Source organism: Cygnus atratus, chromosome 4 (assembly GCF_013377495.2).
Source record: "Cygnus atratus isolate AKBS03 ecotype Queensland, Australia chromosome 4, CAtr_DNAZoo_HiC_assembly, whole genome shotgun sequence".
In the NCBI taxonomy this organism is placed as follows: domain Eukaryota; kingdom Metazoa; phylum Chordata; class Aves; order Anseriformes; family Anatidae; genus Cygnus; species Cygnus atratus.
Window position 1 is genome coordinate 45,658,392 of NC_066365.1, and position 24,177 is coordinate 45,682,568.

Consider the following 24,177-nt stretch of genomic DNA (forward strand, 5'->3'; position numbering starts at 1 on the left):
CCAAAAAGAGCATAAGCTTGTGCATCTGAGTTGTCAGCTCAATCAATGTGATTGTGGTCTCTGCATGGTGTGGAACTTCTGTTTATGTGCTTATGGTTTGTGATGGTGATAGAGAGGATAGTCACTTTTAAGAGCTGCTAGAGCTTTTAAGGAAAGAACACTATGTTAACATTAACAAATTTGGTATTTTCACATGTGTAGTTGTTCTTTAAAAAAAAAAAGTCAGTTGTGCAGGCTCAGCATAATAACAGGACAATTTGTCATGAAGTAGATGAGGACAAATTTTATTCCAGAGCTTTCTTTTCCTTAGTATACTCCAGCCTCTGATTCCCATTTTTCCCAGTGGTTCTAGAAGTGTATACCTTATTTTGCCACACAGTGAATTATGTTGTGGTTTTATAGTTTTATGCAGCAGGGTAAGTGGAGAACTTACAGTATAGCACCATTGGAGTATGTTGAGTGGAGTTAAGTAGTAAATATGTTGGCTAAAAATAAGTGTTGTATCCATGCAACTTGCATTGTTTTCTCTATGGTGGCTCAGCCATCTTAATTCAGACTACAAATCTGAAAATTGAGTGGATAGTGACTGTCTCAATCTGTCTGAACTGTGAAATAGGTTTCACAGTGAAGTTTTTGAATCTTCTTACCTTTAGAAATATAAATTCACTGCACTTTCCTTTTTTTTCTGCTAGAAAGGGCTGCCTGGCTTTGACATTTCAAGCAATGGGGCTGAGTGCAGTACTTAGAATGAATAATAGGTGTTCAAATTGCACTGCGGATCTCATGAATATGAAAGCAATACTTTATAATCCTTTAAGGGTGAAAGTAAAGGGACTGCATGAGGTGTGTGGACTTGGACTTCTTGGTGTTTGCTTTCTTAAGAAAATGCATGTGTGCATTCGGATCTCTGAACAAAATCTCTAGGGTGATAGTTACCCAGATACACACCACCACAGATCTAGCAGGGGAGATGCTGATTTTCAAGTAGTTTCTTCTAGCTATGCCTGAGTCTTGTTTCAATAAGCACAGCTATGACTGGTCAAGTGAGCAGTTTTTCTGTTTTTTAGTATTTTCCCTACACTTTTGCACATAAATATGCATAGACCTCTTTAAATCACCTTTTCTTGTTTAATGTGCAGATAACCAGAGAGCTTTAATCTAACAACTGAAAAAAACAGAAGTCAGCTAAAACATACCTGAATTTAACCAGGGCCTTTGGAGTGCTCTATTTTGCAAAGTAGAAGACAGCATAAGTCTGCCATAGTGAAGCAAGGAAATATGTATTAAAATGCTGCAGTAATAATTTCAGTGATACCATAACATAATGAAACATGAGACCAAGATACTCTGTAGACAAAATGTGCCAAGTATGCTCTTCTCTGTTCTGTAATACTTAATATCTAAATGTAAAATCCATCATGCGAAACAGATGATGAACGACCCCATTCTCAGAGGACTTCAGTTTGGTACCGGAGCTGTAAGTCTTTGAGGCACAGTTTGAAAGCACGCTTTTTCAGGGTAGTGCATAAAATGCAGGCTTGGGCAAGCTGAAGAGCAAGACCTATCTTTTCCTTTTTGACTAGATTTTGCGTGCAGTAGGTTTAATAAATACATGGAAGCACGTGGACACTGAATGATAGCTCCAGTTCTCTAACAGGTTCCTTTACATTTTGAACCTTTGTTTTTGAAATTGTCCAGTTTCAGTGGTACATCTTTGTTTCACAGCCTGTCCTGGGGGGCTGGCGGCTGGGAGCTTTCTCCTCTCTTTTGGGCTTTTAGTCCATCATCTCTTGAGTAAGGTTGCTTTAGTCCAGTAGTGGCTGGAGCTTGAAAAGGATGCAACTACCCCATCCAAAGAGTCTTGAAGATGAAGACTATCAAAAATTGCCATTTTGTTACCCATCTCTAAGAGTCTATTTTAAAAAGAATGTTTTTTGTGACTTTGTCAGTCAGTTCTGTGGTAGATTATAATGGAAGTGGTTAGTGTTAAGTTCCATTATTGATTTAAAGAGATATTGATTTAAAGATCCTTCCCATACTATATATTGTGTCTATTAAAATAGCATCTTGGATGTCAAACTAGAATGCTTCCCTTGGCTTGCTAATTTATGTGGAAAAACGATTGCCTGGTCCTTCAAGTGTGTGATAACAGAGCATTGATAATTGATTCTTACAGTTTGAACTCGTGTGCAGCATTAGTGGTAAATGGTTATCTGTGTAAATCTGTTGGACTAAAAAGAATTGCACTTAGTTTCCTGTTTTCTTTTTCTTTTTTTTTGCTGGAGTCAGCAAAGAAGTTGTTAAATAGCTATAATTACATATAAGCCTTGGTAGTCATGAATTTATTTTCACATCTGGCTAAAACTTTTCTCTGTTAAATTGTTGTGTTTTTTTTTCAAGTTATTTACCGTTTTTAAAAAGGCAGTTTTAACACTAACATTTACCTTACAAAGCTAGTCATAAACAGAATTTACAATGGAAGAGTTTATTTACTGCGTTTTCCATCTGTGCAGCTGCCAGAGATTTGATAGTAAGCTTGGAGGATTCTTTTTCTGAGCTCATATTGAAGTAGAACTAAAATTTAATTACAAGACTGGGAGTTGAATTATAGTCTTTGTTACAAAAATAGGTAACTATATAAATTTGAAAATAATTTCATAGTTGAGCAAAGTTCCAATACAGTTTCCAGAGAAAGGAGCACAGGGTTTACATGCAAGTCCGCTCTCTTACTGGAGATCTTGAAATTGCCTTTCATGCTTGACCTTTTTACATCAGTTTTCAGACACTCGTTACTCTCTCTTACTCCTGTTCCCTTGAGTCACCTGTTCATACAGCCACTCTTCTGCCAGTGATGGAAGTTTGTCTTAAGAAGGCTGATATATATCATCAGTGCTAATCTTGGTGTTCTGAGGAAAGGATTTTGTGTATCGGGGACCTACATGTGGTATCTGTAATTTCATTGTAGTAAAATGCATAGTTGGCTGTCTGGAAACTAAAGATTCTCTCCGGTGAATAGCAAAAAGCATCAGTATTATTAATTTACTCGGTGCAATGAATTCACCTATTGATGTCTTGAAGTGGTTGGACACCTTCCATTTATTTGATAGAAGGCAAGAATAAAGCTACAAGTAAGATCCTTGTATCTCAAAGCAAATAGTGCTGTACAAAGGAGTATCTTAGTTGTTTTCTTTTCCTCCATAGTTGAGGAAGCAGACATTACAATATGTAGAGGACTGGAAATGGATCATAACACCTAGGGCTTAAGAAAGCTTTGTTTTTCTGATTTTAGATGGGTGCTTTTGTATCTCTTGCCTTGACAGAGAGAGAAAATTAAGAAAAATGATCAGAGAACAGAAGCTGGGGAAAATGGTTGCCCAGACAAACTTTTTGGTGTTACTGTTTGGTAACTCCTATGATGATGTGACATAACTAATGAAATTAAAACACATGAATAGAAAATGAGATGACAGTGATTTAAAACATTCCTATATAACTCAACTGAGTCTTATGTGGACTATTCTTTTTAAAAGCTGTTGAGTGATGAGGTAATATGGATTAGCTGAGACATTTGTCTGCTAAAGCATATTCAAATTGTGTGTCCATCAGCGATAGAGGTGAAGCATTTAACTATAGAAAGATCATGTTTTTAAACGCCTTTGGCTTTCTATTTATTTTTACATTTCTCTGTAAATTTGGGGTTTGATGTGAAATAGTTGCACTATGAAAATATTAAAATGGAACTCCCTGAAAATTTCAGAGTATCTCGAAGGACATTCATGAGTTGTTGCTTTTTTCCTTGTCTGCAGACATTCTCAGGGGGAAATCCCACCACCCTGCCCCAAATGTCAGTAGTTTACTAAAGCATTCTTCAAAGTATTCCTCGCCACCTCTAGTAACCAGCTGCTTTTTTTGAGGGATGTATTTGGTGTGTTCCTGATGTAGGAGTAGTGTAACTGGAAACCACGCAGGTGGAGGAAGAGACATTTCAAGACAGACATTGCCAACGCTTTTTAGAGAGCTTGTAAATTTTTGTTGGCTTTGTAACTAAGCTTCTGATGTATGCTTTCTGCTTTGTACGTGGTCAGTAAAATGCTGTAAGTGAATGTCAATGAATGCCTACAGTAAGCAGGAATTAATTTCTTGAGAAAAGGGAGATTTGGGAACAGGATCTGAGGACTGTTAGTTGGAGAACACGGCTGAGAACTTGTGCTTTATGAAATGTAGAAGTTGGCATTTGTGTAGTCATATTGCAGCAATCAAAATTAAAGTGGTACAAACTCACAGGAGGTAAAGGTTATCAAAATATGTGAAGGTTGTGCAAAATATTTTAAAAGCTAAAAGAGAGTTTTAGAAGCCCGTTTTTAAGAGCCTGCTTTGCAAACCACAGCCTGTATTTCTTCATGTTCTCAAAATTTTTAACTAAGCATATGCAACAATTTTTTCATTACTAAAAGGAAATGACAAAGACATTTTGTGAAATTGTTCTTTTTCTAGGTCTGTAAGTAGAACTAGATAATATGGTGTATAGGAATGATTAAATAATTTGATTTCATTAAAAATATCATAAGGAAAAGACAAAACTCATTCTAAATAACAGTGGGGAATTGTTCACTGAGCCACCTGGTGAAGGTGTCCTTAATCATGATGGGAAAAGCATATGCCTCTCCACTGTACCCAGTGCACATTGTTGCTTTAGGAAAGAACTTCTCATCTCATGAAGTTTTTATCGTATTTTTATTTAGAGTTACATAATGTTTTCTTTTTTTTTTCTTCGCTCCTTGAAAATAAATGTTAGCTTCCTATGAAACTAGAGTTCAGAAGCAGTGGTGCATGCTGTACTCTGCTGATGTGGTGGCACATGTTTCCTCTTGATGTCTTCTTTTTTCTCCCTTATCCCACTACTATTCTCGGGGTGAAAAATGGGAATAATAGGCTTGAGGCCGGGAATTAGCCATTAGAAATGAAAGATATCCTCTAAGACGTATAACCCTTTTGTTTGTAATTATTGCAGTGCTGCATATGATGCTGTCCTTGACAGAAACGTGGCCATTAAGAAGCTCAGCAGACCATTTCAGAACCAAACTCACGCCAAGCGAGCATACAGAGAGCTGGTCCTCATGAAGTGTGTGAATCATAAAAATGTAAGTTTTCTATAGGAAACAAGCAAGTATTTTGGTTTGTTAGGAAGAAACCTCTTATGATGGATGCCTTTTCACAGGAGAGGAAATGAGAAGTGAAGTATGCTCAAGGGCTACCTTCTCTCTGACACTATTTGCCAATATAGGAGAATGAGTTTATTGCATATACTACTGTAAAGGCTGTGCCAAATGGAGTCCAGCGAGTAGGCAGGTGGTGATGGAAGGGGAGAGAGCAGAATATGTTCTTGTCTACCGTTTTTCCAGAAATATATAAGTGATGGTTGGAATGCTGGCTCCATCCTCCTGTCACTAGGGCTCAAGACTCAAAGCAGTGTTTTCTTGAGTTGGAGTACCCAGCTCAAGTGTCACTCCTTGTTCTGGACTTCATCCGAAACCTAGTATCATACAGATGTGATGTACAGATTGTGCAAGATAAGGGGCCATCATTATGAAGATTATTTTAAAAATGCTGAAGAAAGTAAAGAACCCAAAGCACTTGACCATTTCCATGTATTTGTATGTCAGCTAATAGTGTGGAGCCAGGAACTCTGAAGCCACAACACGTTGCACCATTCCTCTTACTTAAAGTGCTCTTGTTGAAATAACATTAGGAAGTTCTAGACTACCCTGCTTTGTACACCCACTACCTATTGTATAAAATCTAGAATTTGTAACGAAGTAAAATATCCTTAACTGTAGCAGTGGACTTACCTCATGTCTGTAGGTTAATAGTAGCTGTTTTAGAACTGTCTGGCTGGCTGTATGTACACTTGCTGTTTTTATAATGGGTTATGTAGGATTGCCCCAATGCATTGCTCAAGGGACTTCCCAAGCATTTTATTTTCTTATAGTTCCTCCTCTGCTGCTGTTGCTGGATGCCCCTTCCTTTCAGTAGGAGTGAATTTATCAGTTAGCTGCGTTTACTCTTGCCTCAGATCCTGAAATGACTTTCTCATTAAGCAGAGCGTAGATGAGCTTGAAAAGCATGATGTAAGCTGAGGTTTGATACTTTACACCAGTCACAAATTCACATGCGAAGAAAAAGGTTTGGCCCTAAAATGACAAAAAGTGGGATTTGTCACTTTTAATGTCCTCTGCCCCCACCTCTGGGCACTGACTTTTCCTTGTTTCACCTTGTCAATTGGGTGTGTACCTGCCTCTTCCCTACTGACATGGATTGAAGCTACCCTCAGTCAGAGCAATCCAGGAGGCTTTGAAAATGCAGGGGTGAGTAGTCCTCCATGTAAGCAGGAGAATGATGTGTTCTCACGTAGTTTAGAATAGACTGGAGAAGAGCAGAGGACTGCAGAGTAGTGATACTCATTTTAAATATATAATTTTTAAAATGCTGCATAAAAGCTGAGGACAGTGCAGCATTTGCTGATTAAGAGTTTTGAGAAGTGCACAGGAAGGAGAAGATTGTCAAGACAAGCCTAGAGAGGTGGTGTAGGCAGAGAGGGAGAGGTTCAGATGTGATCTTCGTGGTGGCTTTGCCTCCATCTCCTACCTTTCCTGCCCACAAGAAGGAAAGCATGAGGAATTTGGATCCCTAAGGTCACGTTTTTCCTCTGTGCTGCTTTGCACGTTGCTATCAGTGTCTTTCAGTAGCCCAGCATGTTTAAAAAGCAAGTAATACACCTTGCATAACAGAAGTCCTGTTTTGGCCTAGAATGTACCTGCCCTTCTGAAGTGCTTGTACTAAAATGCAGTACGTCTGGGGATGGAAATTGTGTCAGTTTGTGTGGACAAGTGCCCTCAAAGGTGTTGAGGGCATGTCAGAGAGAAGGAAGGTCTTCTGTTTACTTACAGTATGATGGTCGTTGATTACTTCTCCCGTCAGACGTGCATTCTTCATATATAAGATACTTCTGGCTGTCGCAAGAGGACTGTTCCCGCAGACTGAGCTGAGGCTGGTCTTTGAACCTGTAACTTCAAAATTGAGAGGTCTCTTTCACCGTTATCGTTTTGGTTTATCATTCCTTACTAATCCTTCTCTCAGAAACCATTTCAAGTGCACCTTGAAGAAATCTTAGAGATGTAAGGCATTTTATTTTGAATGTTGCCAGCTTCTTACTGAGCCATGAAGTGAGAAGAGCTGGTATAAACTGAGCAGTGGAAAACAGTTTGTCCTTTAACTCACACTTCAAAATGGGTTCGACTGCTTAACTTTATCACTTGTCTTCCTCCTTTTGTCTTACTCTGCTTTTCAGATTATCAGTTTATTAAATGTCTTCACACCACAGAAATCTCTGGAGGAGTTCCAGGATGTGTAAGTAATACAGGAAGTAATTAAACTAAAGCTTTAGAGATGTGGGGCATTATAGTGTACCATGAACTCAGTAACTCGGCAGAATACAAAGGCTGTGAGCTCCTCTAAAAATGATCATGTGTAGACCACACTTCGGTAGACAGATACCCTGCATTCCCATGTTCAGAGACTTCTGACATTTATAAGGTGCCAAATGTTGGGATTCCTAAGTGCTGTAAGTGTGCAAAGCCTGCTGGTGAGACCCTTCTTGAGAGAGTTACAGTTACTTGCATTTACCTTCAAATGCATAGGAAGAGGTGTGAGTAGTTAAAAGGGCCTGCTTTTGTGGTGTTAGCTTGCTTGGGAAATGATGGTTGTTGCACAGCTCCCTGAGTCATGAGGTTTTGAAATGCAGCAGTTCATTCTGAAATGATTTCCCATAAGAGAGATGTGAAATATTTCCTCCTTTCATGTTGGATTTGTACTAACCTTTGACTGTCTACAATTACTTGCCTGGGGAACCAGTGCTAGGTGCAAAGGATAACTAGCATCTCTGCTGAGCATTGCCTATTGCACCAGCACTACTGTGCGTAGCAGGAACCTGCCCTGAATGAAATTTTAGATAGTGTTTTATATAGCTGTATGCCTTTTATCTTTCAGTCTTTCCCGTATTCTGTATGCATGGTATAGAAATGTATTCCTTTCTGTACTCTGATAGCAGTGATGCCAACAGACAGATAGCAGTGGCGAGTATGGTTCTGGTTTTGGTATACGAGTCTTCCACATAAAATTGTCGCTGCAGACATGTGCAGAGCAGAGGAGATAACTAGTGCTGGGGAGAAGATGAGGCATGTAGGTCACACAGAAATAGAAAGCTAGTGTTTTCCCCAAAGTTTGAGAGTGCTTTGATGCCCTGTTATAATTAAGATCCAGCTGTGCTTATGAGAAGTCTCATAAGAAATGAGCTGTGTGTGTTCAACTTATTAACTTCCCTCTCAAGGGGACTGGGATAAGGTCCTGCTGAGGTTGTCAGTGAAGCTTATTTACCAGAAGCTCAAGACCAATTGTTTGTAATGAGAGCTGAGTTTAGTCATGCAGTCTTAGGAGGGTTTTGGAGACATTTCACGTGGGGATGCACGTTTTAGCACCACTTCTCTCAGATTCCTACATGTGCTGTGGTATCCATTCCTCATGATGATCAAAGGCCAAGTAGTCATGTCATTTTGATGCTTGTGGCTCTTCTGTGTTCTGCATGGTTCAATTTTGTGCTGCTTGCGTGTGCATGTAAGGTACAGCCTCTGGGGAATGTACCAAGAAAGGCCCACCAAGAACAGCATTGGTGCAGTGAGAGACGAGCACCACGGCGATATGGTTGTGAGCAATTTCTGTGCTTAGCCACTCTCCAACTATGTTATATCCAGTCAGCAGAAATCAGTGACATTTTGAAGCAAGGAAAGGCTTTGTTACTCACTGGAAATGATGCTGTAATTCTTCCTCAACACAGATGATAAGCTCATGACTTTGCTTTTTCATTTAGTTACCTGGTAATGGAGTTAATGGATGCCAATCTGTGCCAGGTCATACAGATGGAGCTCGACCATGAGCGAATGTCTTATCTACTTTACCAAATGCTCTGTGGTATCAAGCATCTTCACTCCGCAGGAATCATTCATAGGGTAAGCAGACGTGGGTTTGAAACTTAGGGCAGCAAATGGCATCCTCATGAGGACTTGAGAAACCAGTTGAGTATCTTGTGTACTGTGGATCTAAGCCCTATCCCCCAGGAAAATGGCCATATGTTTACAAGTCATAGCCCATCCCCTTGTCAGAGTAGCTTTTTGGCTGTTTTAAAAGTGAGATTAGTTGTGAACTTTAAAAAGGTCATGTCCTTATTAGTAATAACCAAACAATAAGCACTGGAAATCACCAAAGTGCATCCGATCTCTGAAACATACAGAGAACGGGTATTGCTCTTGAAAATGCAGCTGTATGCATCCTAACGTGCATGCATGGCATTCAGACTATCTGAACTGATGTTGTACAAGTCGTATGTGTCATTGTGTCATACAAGTATGATCAAGATCCAGCTCAATGTCATACAAGTCAGATCAAGCTCCACAGAGAGCAGGCAGAACATATGGAATTAGTATTAACCATGATTTATGTTTGCTAAAATGAATGAAAAGGCTGTGAAGTGTGTATTAAATGCATCCTCTCGTTTTACTTCTCTACCTCAGAGCACGGTGTCTGCTAAGGGCAGAGCACCCGGCTGTGAATGCCGGAGTTCGCTACCTGTGACTGTTGACAACAGAGGGAACAGTTCATGTGACTGCAAGCAGGAGGCAATACTCAGTGGATTAAAAATATCCTCGTTCTTTATTAAAATGTGCTTTTACTAATTTTTATTTCCCAGTTTAAAAAACAGATGAGAAAATATTTCTCTTCCGTTATGAAACGAAGAGAAGAAGGGCTAATAAAATGTGTTCCAAGGTGAACATTGTTTAGCCATAAACCAAGGTCTCCTTTCTTGGCATAAAAGATGCAGAAGGGTGATAGATCTGGTTTCAAGATAGTCTTCTGGGAAAGGATGAATTGAATAATTAATATAAATCAAACAGTAAGGTAACTCCACGTATACAGTTGGAATGTCTCTACTAGGCTGACAGCACTTAAAAAAAATAATCATAATAATAATCAAATAGTTATCCAATCTTATTAAGCTGCTGAATGCAGTTAATTTAACACTAGTAAGCTCCCACCATCCAACTAAAGCCTCCAAATATGCCAAACTAGCAACCCTTGTGAAGGATGTTGAGAGAAACAGTAGCAAGATTTTACCATGTACCTGCAAGTGATTTGTGATTATAACTATTGGTGACAGAGAGTAAAGTAATATTTCAAGGGTGACCTAAAATATCAGTCCAGATCACTGCTGTGGCTAGCTTTATGAAGTGCAGTCATACCTCTTCTCACTATCTTTTCAGGATTTAAAACCAAGTAATATCGTGGTAAAATCTGACTGCACATTGAAGATTTTGGATTTTGGACTGGCCCGGACTGCAGGCACAAGCTTCATGATGACTCCATATGTGGTGACACGTTACTACAGAGCACCAGAGGTCATCTTGGGAATGGGCTACAAGGAGAACGGTAGGGCTGCAATTTCATAGCAAGTGCAGTGGGACCTGAAGTGTAAGGTCTGCCTTCACAACTGTAAGGGGCACCAGAAGGAGAAAAAGAAAATGTAACAGGAAATAACATCTTGAATTTAAAAGGCAGGTGATTTAGAGCAGTTTCTCAGTGTTGGGTACTGCAGCTACTGACTGTATTTGTAGAGTAATATTGGTGAAGTTATTGGCATGGGACTGCAGAATAGTGGGAAACCTGGTCATAGTTATCATTGAATTTATCCAAGACAATCAGCCGTTTCTGAGCAGAATGCATTTGGCTTCTGTGGCTATGAAACAGGGTGTGAACAAGGGGGATTGCTGAACGAAGTACTTGGATCTGGGTCATTGAATTGTTCGAGGCAGGAAGAAGAGAGGTAAAAGCTAAAATAGGGAATCCTAGCCATTCCACAGTTTATACAAAACTAACTAGTTATGAATTTCAAGAGCCATTTCTGCCTGTATGATAGGTTTAACTGAAGTCCCAATTTTTGCTAATAGGTTTCATGTGGAGAAAATCTAGATATAAATTCTGCGGTTTGTCTCTTTTTAATGAAAAGGAGAGTTGGAAAGGAGAGAAAAAAGCTGAAGCTAAAAAAAAAAAAACAACAACAACAAAAAAACATGAATTCCTATGTTATCTCTCTAGATGTAAATAGGGTTTTGCTCTGAACAGTCTGTGTGGGATCTGGATACCTCTTGGTCCCTGGAAACTTAGTGAAAAGCAGGTAGGCGGTACGCACTATAAAGAAGCAAGTAGGGGCAAATCCAGTTTCACAAAGGATGGAGGGAAAACTTTAAAAATGATTCTCATTTGTACCTAATCTGAGTATCAGGTAAACAAGGCAGGAAAGGAGGGGATAAAGCATGGAGTGGAGAAAAATCTGCTGTGATTCAGATTCTGCTGTCAAAAGCTACCACTTTGCTGTATGATAGACTTTTCAATGACAAATGCTTGGGTAAAACAGCAAATGCCAAGACCAGGAATTTATTTAAAAGACTCCTATTTAACTCATTTTGAAGAAGCTAACCCACAGAAAAACTTTGACTAACAGCCAAAGGCATTTTGTGAAGAGCAGTGAAACTGATTTTGGGAGCTGATTCTGTGACTTGAACAAGAACACAGGCATACTCACAAAACCTCTGCCAAAATTGGGAAGCCTTTGTATTCATTTTAATGTTTGTGAATTTGCAGTACAGATTCTCACATGAAAATCTAGGAAGGTGACAGTTACTGAGCAGATACTAACCATACAGAATAATATATTAAAGAGGAGTAAAGTTTCTTGAAGTATTTTGATGTGTGTCATTACAAATTTGATCTAGGCTCAGCATGCTTTACATTGCTCCTTACTCCAAATATCTAGTTTCTTCTGTCGTGAAATGAATTATTTTGCTTTCTCTTTCTTTCCAAACATATGATTATCTTTTCTGTTATAATTGTCCCTGAAAGGACAGAGAAGGCACTCGGTTTTCACATGATTAAAATGACACTAAGAAAAAGTTAGAGACAGTTCTGTGATGAAGTGCACAGCTGGGAAAATACTAAGAATGTTTGCCACATCTAAAGGTCCTGCTCAAATGTCCCTGGAAGTTAACAGAGAGGCCTCCTTTGACTCTCCTGGTCAGTGAATCTGGCTCAGGATGAGTGGTCTTGTCTTAATTGTGCTAAGTGAAAATGAAGTCAACAGAGAAAGAAAGCAAAACATTTGAAAATGAAGGTCAGCTGTCTGAGGAGCTGGTCTGCTCGGGGGCTCTCACCCAGCTCCCAGGGAAGGCAACAGAAAGGCTTGTTCAGTGTTTCCCTGCCCTGGCCTGTGCTGCCACATTACTGAAGCTCCCTTACTTTTTTCCCCTTCCTACGTACATTGCCTGTATAAGGACTGTTCACTGCTTTCATTTTCTTTCTGCACTTGGTTGGCTAAAGATGCATAATTATCACCAGTTTGCTGCGCTTCCTGTGGAAGGTCCCAAAACCATCACTCAGAAGAAAACTGCCACCGCCTCAGGCATGCTCCTGCTGTCCTGTGCCCCTGATACCTCTACCCTCCTTTTCCCAAATGGAGCATTTCTCCTTTATTTTGTTGTACCAAAAAATGAGTTGTTTGTTTCTTTGGTTTGTTTTGGTTAGCTTTTGAAGGTTAAAAAGGGGGAAGAAAAAGAGAAGTAACTGGCTATACAGTTTGAATATGACTACAGAGTGAGTGAGGATTCAAAGCAGAGAAACAATATGTTTTCTTAAAGCATTTTAAAGCAGGTTTTCCCCTTCACATTGGCTCAAGGTCTCTTCTGTGCATAGTGTCATCTACCTAGCCTTTCTTCTTGTAAGGCTTGAAAGGCAAAAAAATCCAACCCCACCCAAGTCAAACAGGTAACCTCACTTACTGCATCTAAAAACTGCAGGGAGGATCAGGAAGATAAGAAATATTCTTACTCTTGTTGGTACTTGTCCTCCAAAGCAATTGTTTATTTTAGCATTTATTTTGAGTACCTATGGAGTAAAAAGCAGATTGCATGCAAGTGTCACTCTGTGGTTCTTTGTCGGTATGTAGGTACAGCCAGACACACACAGATAGGTACAGAGGGACAAGACATCATGGCTTCTGACCCCAAAGCAGGACTTGTAGCTAACCGTCAAGGATGGTATTTATCCATGCAGCCTTCACTTGAGTGAGTGCTTCTGCTTGGGACCTCTTGTGTAGTGCTGCAGGGAGACTCACTCCTGCAGGACAGAGCCTATAAACTGCCTTGCTGCAAGTGGGGTTTCTTCCAGACGATCATTGTCTGGGGTGTTTTGTGCTTTTTAAGTTCCAAAAAAAATTTTTTTTCCACTGTAAACTCAGTGTAAACCCTGGGTCTGTGCAGTTTTTGCTTTACTTGCTAGCTTTTTCCAGCGATGTTAATTTTAAACATTTTGCACCAATGTTGCTCACTACCATCAAGCTGACTGACACAGCTTTTACTTAATCATTTTAGCTTCTGGTGAGATGTGGGGAAAGAAAAAAAAAAAAAACAGCAACAAAACAAACTGAACTGTTCTGATCACCCTGCTCTTTTTCCCCTCCTTTAGGAATAAAATGTCATAGTTAACTTTGCTTTTTTTCCTTCTTCTTCACTTCCCTGTCTCTGCTGTTCTAGTGGATATATGGTCTGTGGGATGCATTATGGGAGAAATGGTTCGCCACAAAATCCTCTTTCCAGGAAGGGACTGTATCCTTGTGCCATTTGCTGCAGCTTCACCTATTATTTGTTCCTCTCTTCCACCCCTCCCCCTTTTCCTTGTAATGAATATACCAGGACTGTAAAGATAGAAGCAAGAAATTGAATCCCAGAGGTACAAGTAAACGGAAACAGCGCACTACTGATACAGACAAAATTGAAAATGAAAAACAGATGCACAGAATTATTTTCACACTGCATTTTAAAACCTGTAGTCATTCCACTTTACGTAGTTCTTATGTGATACTAATAAATAGTGTAGAACACAAGCATTATAATAGCACATTAATAGTTTCACTTACTGTTCTTTAAAGGAAAAATATGAAACAACAACAACAAAAAAAGAATCCTAATTTGGCCCATCTGGTTCCTGTAAATCTGTTTTTCTGCGTTAATGTTTTGGAAGTAGCGACTTCATAACATTTGTGGTGACATCATAATCTTTTCCTTGCTAATGCATCATGGATTTGGATTCATCTCAGTGCTGTATGGGCTCAGAACTGAGTGAATACAACCTTTTTCTTTAAAACAAAGAATTTGACTCACACAGTATAAAGCAACCATGTATCTGGTGTGGTTTCCAGGTTGAACGGAAATAAGATATTCTTGATGTAAAAATGGACTTTCCTTTACTTGCATGAGCTCTGTGTCGTAAGTTTAACTCTGTTTCCCTTCCATCTTGTTTTTTTCATCTTAGGTGATATTATTTTTACCACTTTCAAGGTGGTGAAAGCAATATTAGAAAATGAAAACAAAGAGGAGGTGTGTACTTAGCCTTCACTTTATCACAGGCTAAGCCAGACAATCTGCTGGTGATGGCTGGGGAGTGTAGGGAGTGTGTATTTTGCCCATCAGAATAAAATGTAGCAACATGACATGGTTTTTCCATGTTCAGAAAAAAAACGATTATTTGCAGCAGGCTGGCAAAAAGACACCATGAAAATCTGGCATCAGCAGACACTGGCAGTTAGTGTGGAGAAAATCCAGTTTCTGTAGACATACAGTCGTGGAACTAATTAATATTTTTTTTGCTGGCTCTCAAGTGAACTCTGTAGTGTTTGACAGAGTTAGGTCCCGCTTGTCCTATTTTCAGCTCTGCCAACTTTCCCTGGAAACGGAGCTCTGACCAGTGGCCGGTTGAAGCTGCAGTTAGGTTTTACCAAAGGATAGATGCAGAACTGGAGGTTTGCTGAGGAGGAATCAGCCTTGTTGTACTGGCTCCTCATCCTACAGGAGCATAGACTGGAAATATACTGGATGCAAAACCTAGGAGTGAGATAAGAATGGTGTTTTTGTTACTGGTGGACAGCTTTGAGATCTCCCTTCAGAGGTGCCAAGCATTGCGGGCAAGGCGTGGGGCAGGCTGCACAGCAAACTTCTGCTGAAATCTGAACCTGGTACTCCTGGCAACACCCCAGAAACACTGGGGTTACTCTTCTCTTACAGATAACAAGCTCTCTTCCTCTTTTTTTAAACATAAAATGAAAAAATAAATTCTGAATTTCAGCTGTAAAAATAGTGAGGATAGTTCCATTTAACATATTTGGAGAGAGGTGTGATTCAGTTTTTAGTTTATTAAGCAACTAGAATACAGGAAAAAAAAAAAAGATGTGTGTTAAAATGTAGCACCATGCTTAGTGGGTCTCTCCCTTTTCAACCAGAAAGGACAGTTATGAGTTACCTCTTGCCCTGTTTCTGGCAAAAAATGAATGCTACATAATTTAAATAGTGTAGCTTAAAAAATGAAGCATGAGAATTGCTACATTTCTGTCTGTCTGTGACAAAAATATCTTACAATAGAGTCTTATTCAGAGATAGCAACAGAATAATTGAGTTTTTGAACAAATGGAGAAAACATTGTGTAAATTCTGTGATAGACCAACATTTTAAATTACTGGCAATCCTCTACGCTGAAAAGTGGTGTATGTGGGCCAGGTCACAACTGCTACCATCTTTTATTGATGGCTTTTTTCAGGTGAGTTGGTAGAAACAAGAAAAAAGGACTCAGTACATTAATTTTCAAGTCAGTACTCAATTGTTAATCAGTTTGACCCCATGAACCTGACTGTTAGACTGGTTTGTGTGGGGATCCATATCATTTCCCCTTTGTCTGGTGCTGTTGAATCCATTTTGCCTCCTAGGTGCAGTAGGGGTTGGAGGGGCACATACGCAGCTGCAGGTGAACTTCACGGAGTGACAACAAAATAAAGCTTCCCTTGTGCTACTAAAGGCCTTCCAGCAGTGGGCTTTCTAGCTGAAGGAGGCATGTCTGTATAGAAGCCAAAATTTTCAGTTCTTTCTCATGATCCAGAAGGATGTCTGCTGCGTGCACTTGCTGTCAATATAAGGAGCTTACTCATTTCTAGTCTGGAGTAGGAACATCCATGTGTGCAACTGACACAGTACACATGCAAGAAAAAATTGACAGCTGTTGCCAAGTATTAAGAAAGCCAAATCTTAAAAAGCTAACCTGAACTAAACAATTGCCCTGAGTTACCATTGTGCTGAGTTACTGCTGATTTTAAGTGAAATTGCATTTTTAAAGTCTTCGTGGAAATTAAAACATGGGAGAAATGAATTTCAGATTCTCATATACATAAAAAAAATCTCTTTCTAAGTTACTGCAAGAAAGCCATGAAATCCATATAGACTATGGTACCTGTATGCAACCATTGTCCCAGTTAATATAAACTGAAAGTATGCATTTTCAAAAAAAAAATATTAAACTTTACTAAAATGGTCTCTGGACACATGTTTTTTGGTATCAAGAAGCCCAACATTGCTGAAGTTATTCATCTAATTGACCCAGTAGGATGCTCGAGATGGAGCAGGGCTGGAGGATGGGGCCATTCAGGCACTGTCAGTTTGCAAGGAGCTAACTGGTGTCCAAAAAATAAGCACACCTTCCACCCTCCTGCAGTATACCGGCTAGCAATTGCCTTTTGTCTCTTTCTAATTGCCCAAAACAGACATTGCAGAATACTGTCAGGGAGACTTCTTAGTCTGACACTGTCAGACCCTGATGGGAAGAAATCTAATTTTTGGTAGACCTCTGGACAGGTTTACAGAGCAAAGTGTTCCTGCAAATTCTAGTAAACCTTTGTAGTCCTCTGCCGAGCTTCTCTCTGTTTGCTCGATGCTTCCTCCTTTCTTGTCTTGAATACATCAGTAATAGTGGGAACAGCTAAAAACTACCCAAACTGGGGTGCTGTGGAAATAAGAGAAGTTTTGAAAACTGCAGGACTTTGCTGAAGTTGTGCTCAATTCTAGTTAATAACAACTTCAAATTTTCATATGACTTCATTTTAAGGACGGGAAACGTACTTCTGTGTATTTTTTTTTAAGACAACTAAAAATGGAGTATTTTTGAGTGAGAAACCTAGGAATATCTGAGCTGCCGAAGCCACGTTGATGTTCCACAGGTTTTGCTCACATGAGACAAAGTCTGTCTCAAAGAGACTTCAGTGTAGCTATGAGGATGGTTTGGCTGATGCCATTCCTCTCTATTTTTAATTCCAGTATGCATATTCTAATGGTTTATAGTGCAGATTACATTTAGTATAAGACCCCCATACTGTCCGTAACGTGCGTGGCATTTGGAGTGGGTCCCAGCAGCTACAGTGGAGATGATCCATTGCTCCTTTCCCTGGGTAAACAACAGCCTGGACAGAGAGCAAGTGAAGGACCTGAGAACTAGCCCATGAGGCTGGGGAGGACCACAAAGCTCATTCAGCTGCACCTGCATCTCTGGCCTCCAAAGTTTCCTGCAGCATGGTTCCTGAATTTTACTTAAAATGCCATGATTTCATTGAATGCAAACCGGAGCTCACTGTACAGCTTTGAAGAGCCATCTTCAACAGCAGCCTTAGCGAGAGCAGTTGTGGTTATTCCATCTGCGCTCCCTTTCATAGTCTTTTGTGAAGTCCCAGAGGTGGTGCAGAAGGAGGTTACAGGGCCGTTTATTCAAGATGGCAATGGCAGGGAGGCGTTTGGTGTCCTTGGAAAATGTGCTTGTATTTTGAAGTATTTGTACGCACTAAGGCAGGATGATTAAAAAAGGTGGTGTTTTGCCATTAACTTCAGAACAGCTTTGTGCAGCAGTCTAGTTTGTAGAGACTGGGGCAGGGATAAAAATTCACCACTTCTGGTAATCCATGTCACAGGTACTTGGAAAGGGGGCTTGACATCACAGGCTGCCCGAATTCAGCAATTTCACTTCAAAGACTCAGGTGAAAAGTTGTGGATTTAATTCATTAACGGTCATTTTCAAGTGATCTTAAAACATCAAGGCAAATAGTTGCTAAAACTGGAGTTGTACCTGGAGCTGTGCAGATCTCTACATGACAATAAATCAGTGTGCATTTGTTTGAAGTTTACAGATATTCCTTGTGTTGGTGGAGCATCACCAGTCTTTTTGAATATCTTGCTTTTGGAAAAAAATCCTGAACTAATGGAAATTTTGAGCGGTTTGGAATTGAGTGAAAATGTTCTGAGATTTTGGGTGGGTTGTTTTTCTGATGCATGCAATACTGAAATGACTCAGAGTCTGTCTGGATTTATGCCGGACTTCATGAAACACCAGGCTGAGGCTCGCGGAGCATTGCACAGCAGTCTCAAAGCCTTAACTGGGGCTGCTGATGATCACTGCTGTGTATGCCTTGTAACTGTAACAAACCTCCTCACCTCCAGCTAACTGCAGTTCAAGAAAAGGGCTCTAATTTGACTTATTTCTAAGTGGCTCAGGGGGGCGAGCAAGAAGGCAGAGGTTTTTTTCCTCTTCAGATATCAGATATATTCAGATGTTCATCTTTACTGCTTCCAAGTTGGGTGTTTTCAAAGTTCCTTCCCAAAGCCTGAGGAATCAAGTAGAATAATACTATCTGCTTTGCAGAGTTTTCTGTTCAGTGAGTCACTGAGTGAACTTCCAGTTGTGCGTTGTTGACCACAGCACAGAGCAGTAACGTCAGAAGGCAGCCTCTGACATTAAAAAGGGGTTAATAACAGATGAACAAACAACTGCTTGCTCTATCTTCTCCTGATATTTTGCATGCCATTTAGCTTGTGATGAAAGCAGCAATAATTTGCATCTCTAGGTTTGCTTATTGCTTTCTAACAAGTAGCCTTTTATTTATTTCTCTACTTATTTATTGATTTATTTTGTAGTGATTAAGCTTTTCATATGCTAAGTAAAGCAACAGGGAGCCTTAAACCAGGCATGTAGATTGCCACAGATAGGACATTTGCATTCAAAATCAAATCACCTTTCAACTGTTGCTCAATGTAAAATTGCAGGAGTAAATTTAACCAAGCAGCATGATGCTTTCATTTTTCCCCGCAGCTTCTGGCCCTGAGAGACCAGGCTGTCCCTTTTTATGCTTCCATGCCCTATGGCTTAATCATAGAGCAAGGACAGCAGAGGTAATGTGGTTTCATGGTATTGGTACTGGGGAAAACACCAGTTCAATGTGACACACTGGACGGAAGGAGTTTGACTTTCATCTCGTGTTCTGGTGTAAATTGTGGTTAGCTTTGTTTTAATCCAGCTGAACTGCTCTTCTCTGTACCAGATAAATAGTCCCCCGATTTGCTCTGAATTTCAGTGCAGAAGGTATGGCTCAGTGCTTTTCTGTCTCAACTGTCCTGTTTAGAAATTGGCATTTCCTACCACGCCGAACAGAAATCTTAGGAGATTCTCAAGACCCCTGTCTCTGATGGACTGATGGCTGCACTGAGATCCCGTGGAAGTGAGCCGGCAGGCTCTAAAGCGAGCATAATGGTGGTTGAATAACCTCAACAGATTCTGTTTCCACCTCTGAATAATTGGTGGATGTGTCTTCCTGGGGACCCAGGGTTCCTTTGTGGCTGCTGGCAGTTCAGCTTTTGAAAATACGCATGGATCTCAGTAGCTGAAAGGATAAAGAAAAAGCAATTTGCATATCCTCACTAAATGCAAAGACCAGCATTCATTTACAGTACAAAGCAGTATAAACCTAGGTAATGAATGCAAATGAAAACTTAAAAAAGACAATTAATTAGTGAATTTTAATTACGAATATTCTTTTGACACAGTAGCCAGCTGTGGGTCTCATTTGGTTTTCTGCATTTAATTGTTATTGTCTTGCATCCACACTGGGGTAACAAAAGCTGATGGAGTCTATTTTTCTCAGACCTGCTGCGCTGCCACGCAAGGCGCGTGCACAAGCAGGAAGACATCGTGGAGGGCACGAGGCAGGTGGGCTGCAGGCCCTGCGCTATGGTGGCATGACTGGATAAGTCTTCTCATTTATTTGTTGTTCTGTTTCTGTTTTCTTGTTTACCTTCATTTCATTTTTGTTTTCAGTTGACATGTGGTCAGTAGGGTGCATCATGGGAGAAATGATTAAAGGTGCTGTGTTGTTTCCTGGCACTGATCGTATCCTTCCCAGCAGCTGATTTGGCCTCAGTAGGTACTTGTGACCCTTCCCCCTCCAGCTCCTGCATGCTAGACTAGTCCATTACTAGTCCATTCGTACTGCATCTAACAAGCTGGGTTGAAAGTACCACTGCGAAATACTTGCAAGACACGATGTCAATAAACCATTACATCTCTCAGTAAAAGCCTTACCTGGAGAGCACAGTGAGTATAGCGTAAGGAGAGGGAAAACATCCTGCACAGTTGGTCAGAATTGCTTCCTGCTGATAGCAGCCAGTGACCAGTTGCTTCTAGTTCTGTTGTGTTATAAATGTCTGTTCATTAATTACGGGGTTTCTTGCTTCATAAATGACAGTCTTTGTAAATTCAGGTTGTGCCATGGTAGGCACGAGCCACCATTTGCCTCAGCATGATGTGGGAGACATCCTGCAATTTAGGAAGAAGGTAGGATGAACTCAGGCCTTGCTTGTCTTAGCTGCACAAGTGGTGTTGAGGTAGGGAAGCAGGAAATGGCCTCATTTTGGGGATTTCTTCTGCCTCCCATCACTAAAGTTATCCCTTAAATCTGTAGCAGTTGTATGACTCAAAAGGCTAGGAGCTTCCTCAGAAACTGTTCTAAGGGACTTCACTCATCCTTTTATCTAAGTCTTGTAGCCATTAAGTGAAATCAGGACGTTTCAGACATCAAGAAGCAATGGTTTATAGACAAAACATTTTAAATCAGTGGCCCAGCGCTCCAAGCAGACTTGGTATGTATAATTTTCCATAGAGACCATTTTGCTTTCAGGCCCAAGGCAGCCATCACACTTCTTTGACTGGATGCTTTAGGAAAACCTCGATAGGAACTTTGTTATTTATCAGCTGGTCAAAGCGGTTCCTGCTGGGAGTACAAGCACCAGAACTGTGCACATCTGAAGCCAGTGACTTGTGCTCCGTGGCCTTCACAGACAAGAATTGACCATGGCCTGCACACCAGGCTTCCTTCTGACTAAACCCTGTAGTTCAGTAGGTGACAGAGGAGTTTCCAGGCACTATTCATTTTTAATGCAACTTTCTCTGAAAGCGTGTGTATGTTTGTGTGTATGCATGCTTGCGTATGCATGTAGTGTTACTTACTAATTCAATTTCGCACTTCACTTGTGGCCTCATTCACCCTTTAAAGGGTTCAATATGCTGATTAAAACATGAAAAAGTAATATCTAAAGAGCAGAAAATAAATGAAAGTAGGCAATGATATTTTCACAGCCTTGTCTAATATAATACTCTGAGTTTTGCACAAAGTGGTATCGTACTGAAATTAACGCTCCAACTCCCCAGAGTTTTCAAGTGATCAGAAGCACAACTCATCTGCATGTGTGAAAGAAAACCTTTCACTTCTAAGTGTTAATGTAACTCATTAGCACTTATTTGTGAGGATTTGGCCCAGGCTGTGCTTGTGTTTTCTGTGAATATGGAGTGATAAAGGTAAGGGGGGGGCACTGTAGCTCATTGCTGGTTTTAGGTTAATAGGCTGAAGTTCTGTAAGATACCATTTAAAGAAATCCCCAAATAAGTACAAAAGGAATTGAACGTATCCCATGTAGTGCTTTCAAAACAGCTTTATTTCACACAGCTGCGTACTTATTAAAAAGAGAGCACCCAAAGCCTCTAATTAAACCATTACATGCAGTTTAATACTGCAGTAACCCCACGGAAATCGGCATTAGCAGCTGCTGATGTGTTTGGCATTGTTCTATAATTGAGTTCACGTTCTTCATTTGTATTTATAATGTGTTGCTAAATTTGCACAGCGCTTTATGTACTGCTCGGCTTTTCTTCTCCGGTTCCATTAGCGTTTATTTGACGGCCTGGGAAGCGATGCTGAGCACCCTGCCCTGAATCAGCCACTTCTCCCTCCTGTGCTGGCTGCGCTGCCCGAACCAGCAGCAGGTTGAGATGGACCACCGTGCTGTCGTCTTCCTACAGCGTGCAAAGAAAATTACCATTTCTGTAAAAGTCATGGTCGTGAGTTATTTTTCTTCAGATATGTGATGGAGCTGGGCAGCTGTCTAATTCCATCAGCAAGGAATTATGAGCCCTGGCAGCTTGGGGGTAGCATACTTAGGTATATATTCAAGTGTCAAAGGAGCAAAAATAAATATGAATCTGATTCTTAAAACCACCACAAACAAACAAACAAAAAAAAAACCTTCCTCTTCTACATAAAATATGTGTAAAATGGGTTAGGACTGGCAGTGGACCAAAATGTATCAGTAGCTTGTGTTTTTTCTTCACACAAGTGCTTTATTTCACAACCACGCTTTGATTTGAAGTGTTTAATACCCATTTGTGTCCATTTTTATGCATACATAACTGTGAAAAGCGTTTTTGAATCAGGATTGAATATTCATGAGAAATGGCTTGTCAGTCATACAGCTGACTTCAAAATTAACTGTTTGCCATTTTCCAGCAGTTAAGGGGTATAGATCATTTGATACCATTTCTGTTTCCAGACCTAAATGGTCCATTCACCCAACTGAAACAACTTTTATAGCAAAATGCAGCGATCTCAGATGGCTACAGAAAATTCACAGGGAGAAAAATAGGAAATGTCTTGAAATAAGCGCAGAACGGAGTGCTTAGCTAAGTTGCAGCTCTGTTCTGCTCCTATAATCCATTTGAACTCACTGAAATGGCCCGGGTGGAGCTGAGAACAGAATTCAGCTGCCATTCTTTGTGTAAACTCCTGAGTGAATGCTTTGAAGTGTCAAAAGTCCCATTGGCCTTTACTGATCACTGGAATTCTGATACTTCTCTACCACCTCTGGTGTATGGGCATGATGTAGTTTAATGTGAGCTAAAGCTTTTTTTCTTTTTAAATGTTAAATGAAATTTCTTTTCAAGGTTGAGGGGCAGTAGTTCTCCTTACAGAGAAACTGTTATGATGAAGCTTGGATACACTTTTGCCTCAAGCAAGGGCAGAAGGGCAACCTGGTTTGTTGTGTTGTCTCAGGATCGGTTTCGAAAGCAGATTGTGCTGGTGAGCGGACTCTTAACTCCACGAGTTCCACTCAGGATTGTCTGCTTGTCTTCTCATACCGCTGCATAAATGATTTGAAGGAGTTAAGTAGTTGCCTTAGTCCTTTCTATTTGGTGAGCTGTGTATTTGGTGAGGCATGGTTTATTTCTTCACTTTTATTTCTTCATATTTATTTCTTCGCTTGCTGAATGCATTTTGGACAGGTTAGGAAGGATGTGCCTTTGAATTCTGTATTTGGTATTTGGGAATGCTTAGAAGGAAATAAGACACTAAGTGGAGAGATGTAAAATTAGTGTGATGAATTTGGAGATGGCCACACAAGCTATCACTTATGGAGCCTTATTCTGTAACTGCAGTCACATTACATGTGTGACACGGATTTGGGCACAAGATTTTTACACGTGGTTTCACGGTTCATTTAGAAGGTATTTAGTAATGCTGATGTTTATACTCCTAGGTTAGGTACTCGATCATCAGCGGTGCAGCTGTGCACATTACAAGAACGTAAGTGCGTGACGTGATACAGAAACTTAGTCATGGCCCAGAGTAGTCAGAGCAGATACTGCAGTGGTGAGGCAAAGTCCCCAAGCGAAATGGTGATACTTACCAAGGGCAAGATTGCAGTCCTACTCTGCAGTATCTAGACTATCCACTAAGCATTGATTTACTTCCTGTTACATAAGCTAACATTCTCTGCAATGGAATGAAGTGTCAGCTAAAAAAAATGTAGTTGAAAATTGTAATCAAGGTGTCATCATGTATATCCATCCACAGGGTTAATGACAGCTGCACAGCCAACACCACTACCCAATGATCAGTGGTGATTTTTTGAAGTCATTTTACTTGTGTGCTACATGTAATTTTTATTTTCATATGCTCTATTATAGCACATAAATAGTGACTACTCCTCTTTTAAGTTGCAAAATGTTTTCTCTTATGGTCTATTTTTCACAAATACCCCATTCTTCTCAAAG

General features: G+C 40.2%; 1 protein-coding gene across 8 annotated transcripts in view; it reads left to right on the forward strand.

Moving 5' to 3' along the window:
• Positions 1 to 24,177, forward strand: part of MAPK10 (mitogen-activated protein kinase 10) — a 121,344-nt gene that overhangs the window by 79,727 nt on the left and 17,440 nt on the right. For 6 of the 8 annotated variants that reach the window (XM_035548491.2, XM_035548496.2, XM_035548476.2 and 3 more), the window contains 5 exons: positions 5,012 to 5,141; positions 7,349 to 7,407; positions 8,924 to 9,062; positions 10,371 to 10,536; positions 13,692 to 13,763. In XM_035548491.2, coding sequence (XP_035404384.1) covers positions 5,012 to 5,141; positions 7,349 to 7,407; positions 8,924 to 9,062; positions 10,371 to 10,536; positions 13,692 to 13,763 — 566 coding nt within the window. Of the gene's footprint in view, positions 1 to 5,011; positions 5,142 to 7,348; positions 7,408 to 8,923; positions 9,063 to 10,370; positions 10,537 to 13,691; positions 13,764 to 20,112; positions 20,185 to 24,177 lie in introns of all 8 variants that reach the window. The other 2 variants (XM_035548468.2, XM_035548484.2) reach the window with 2 other exon arrangements.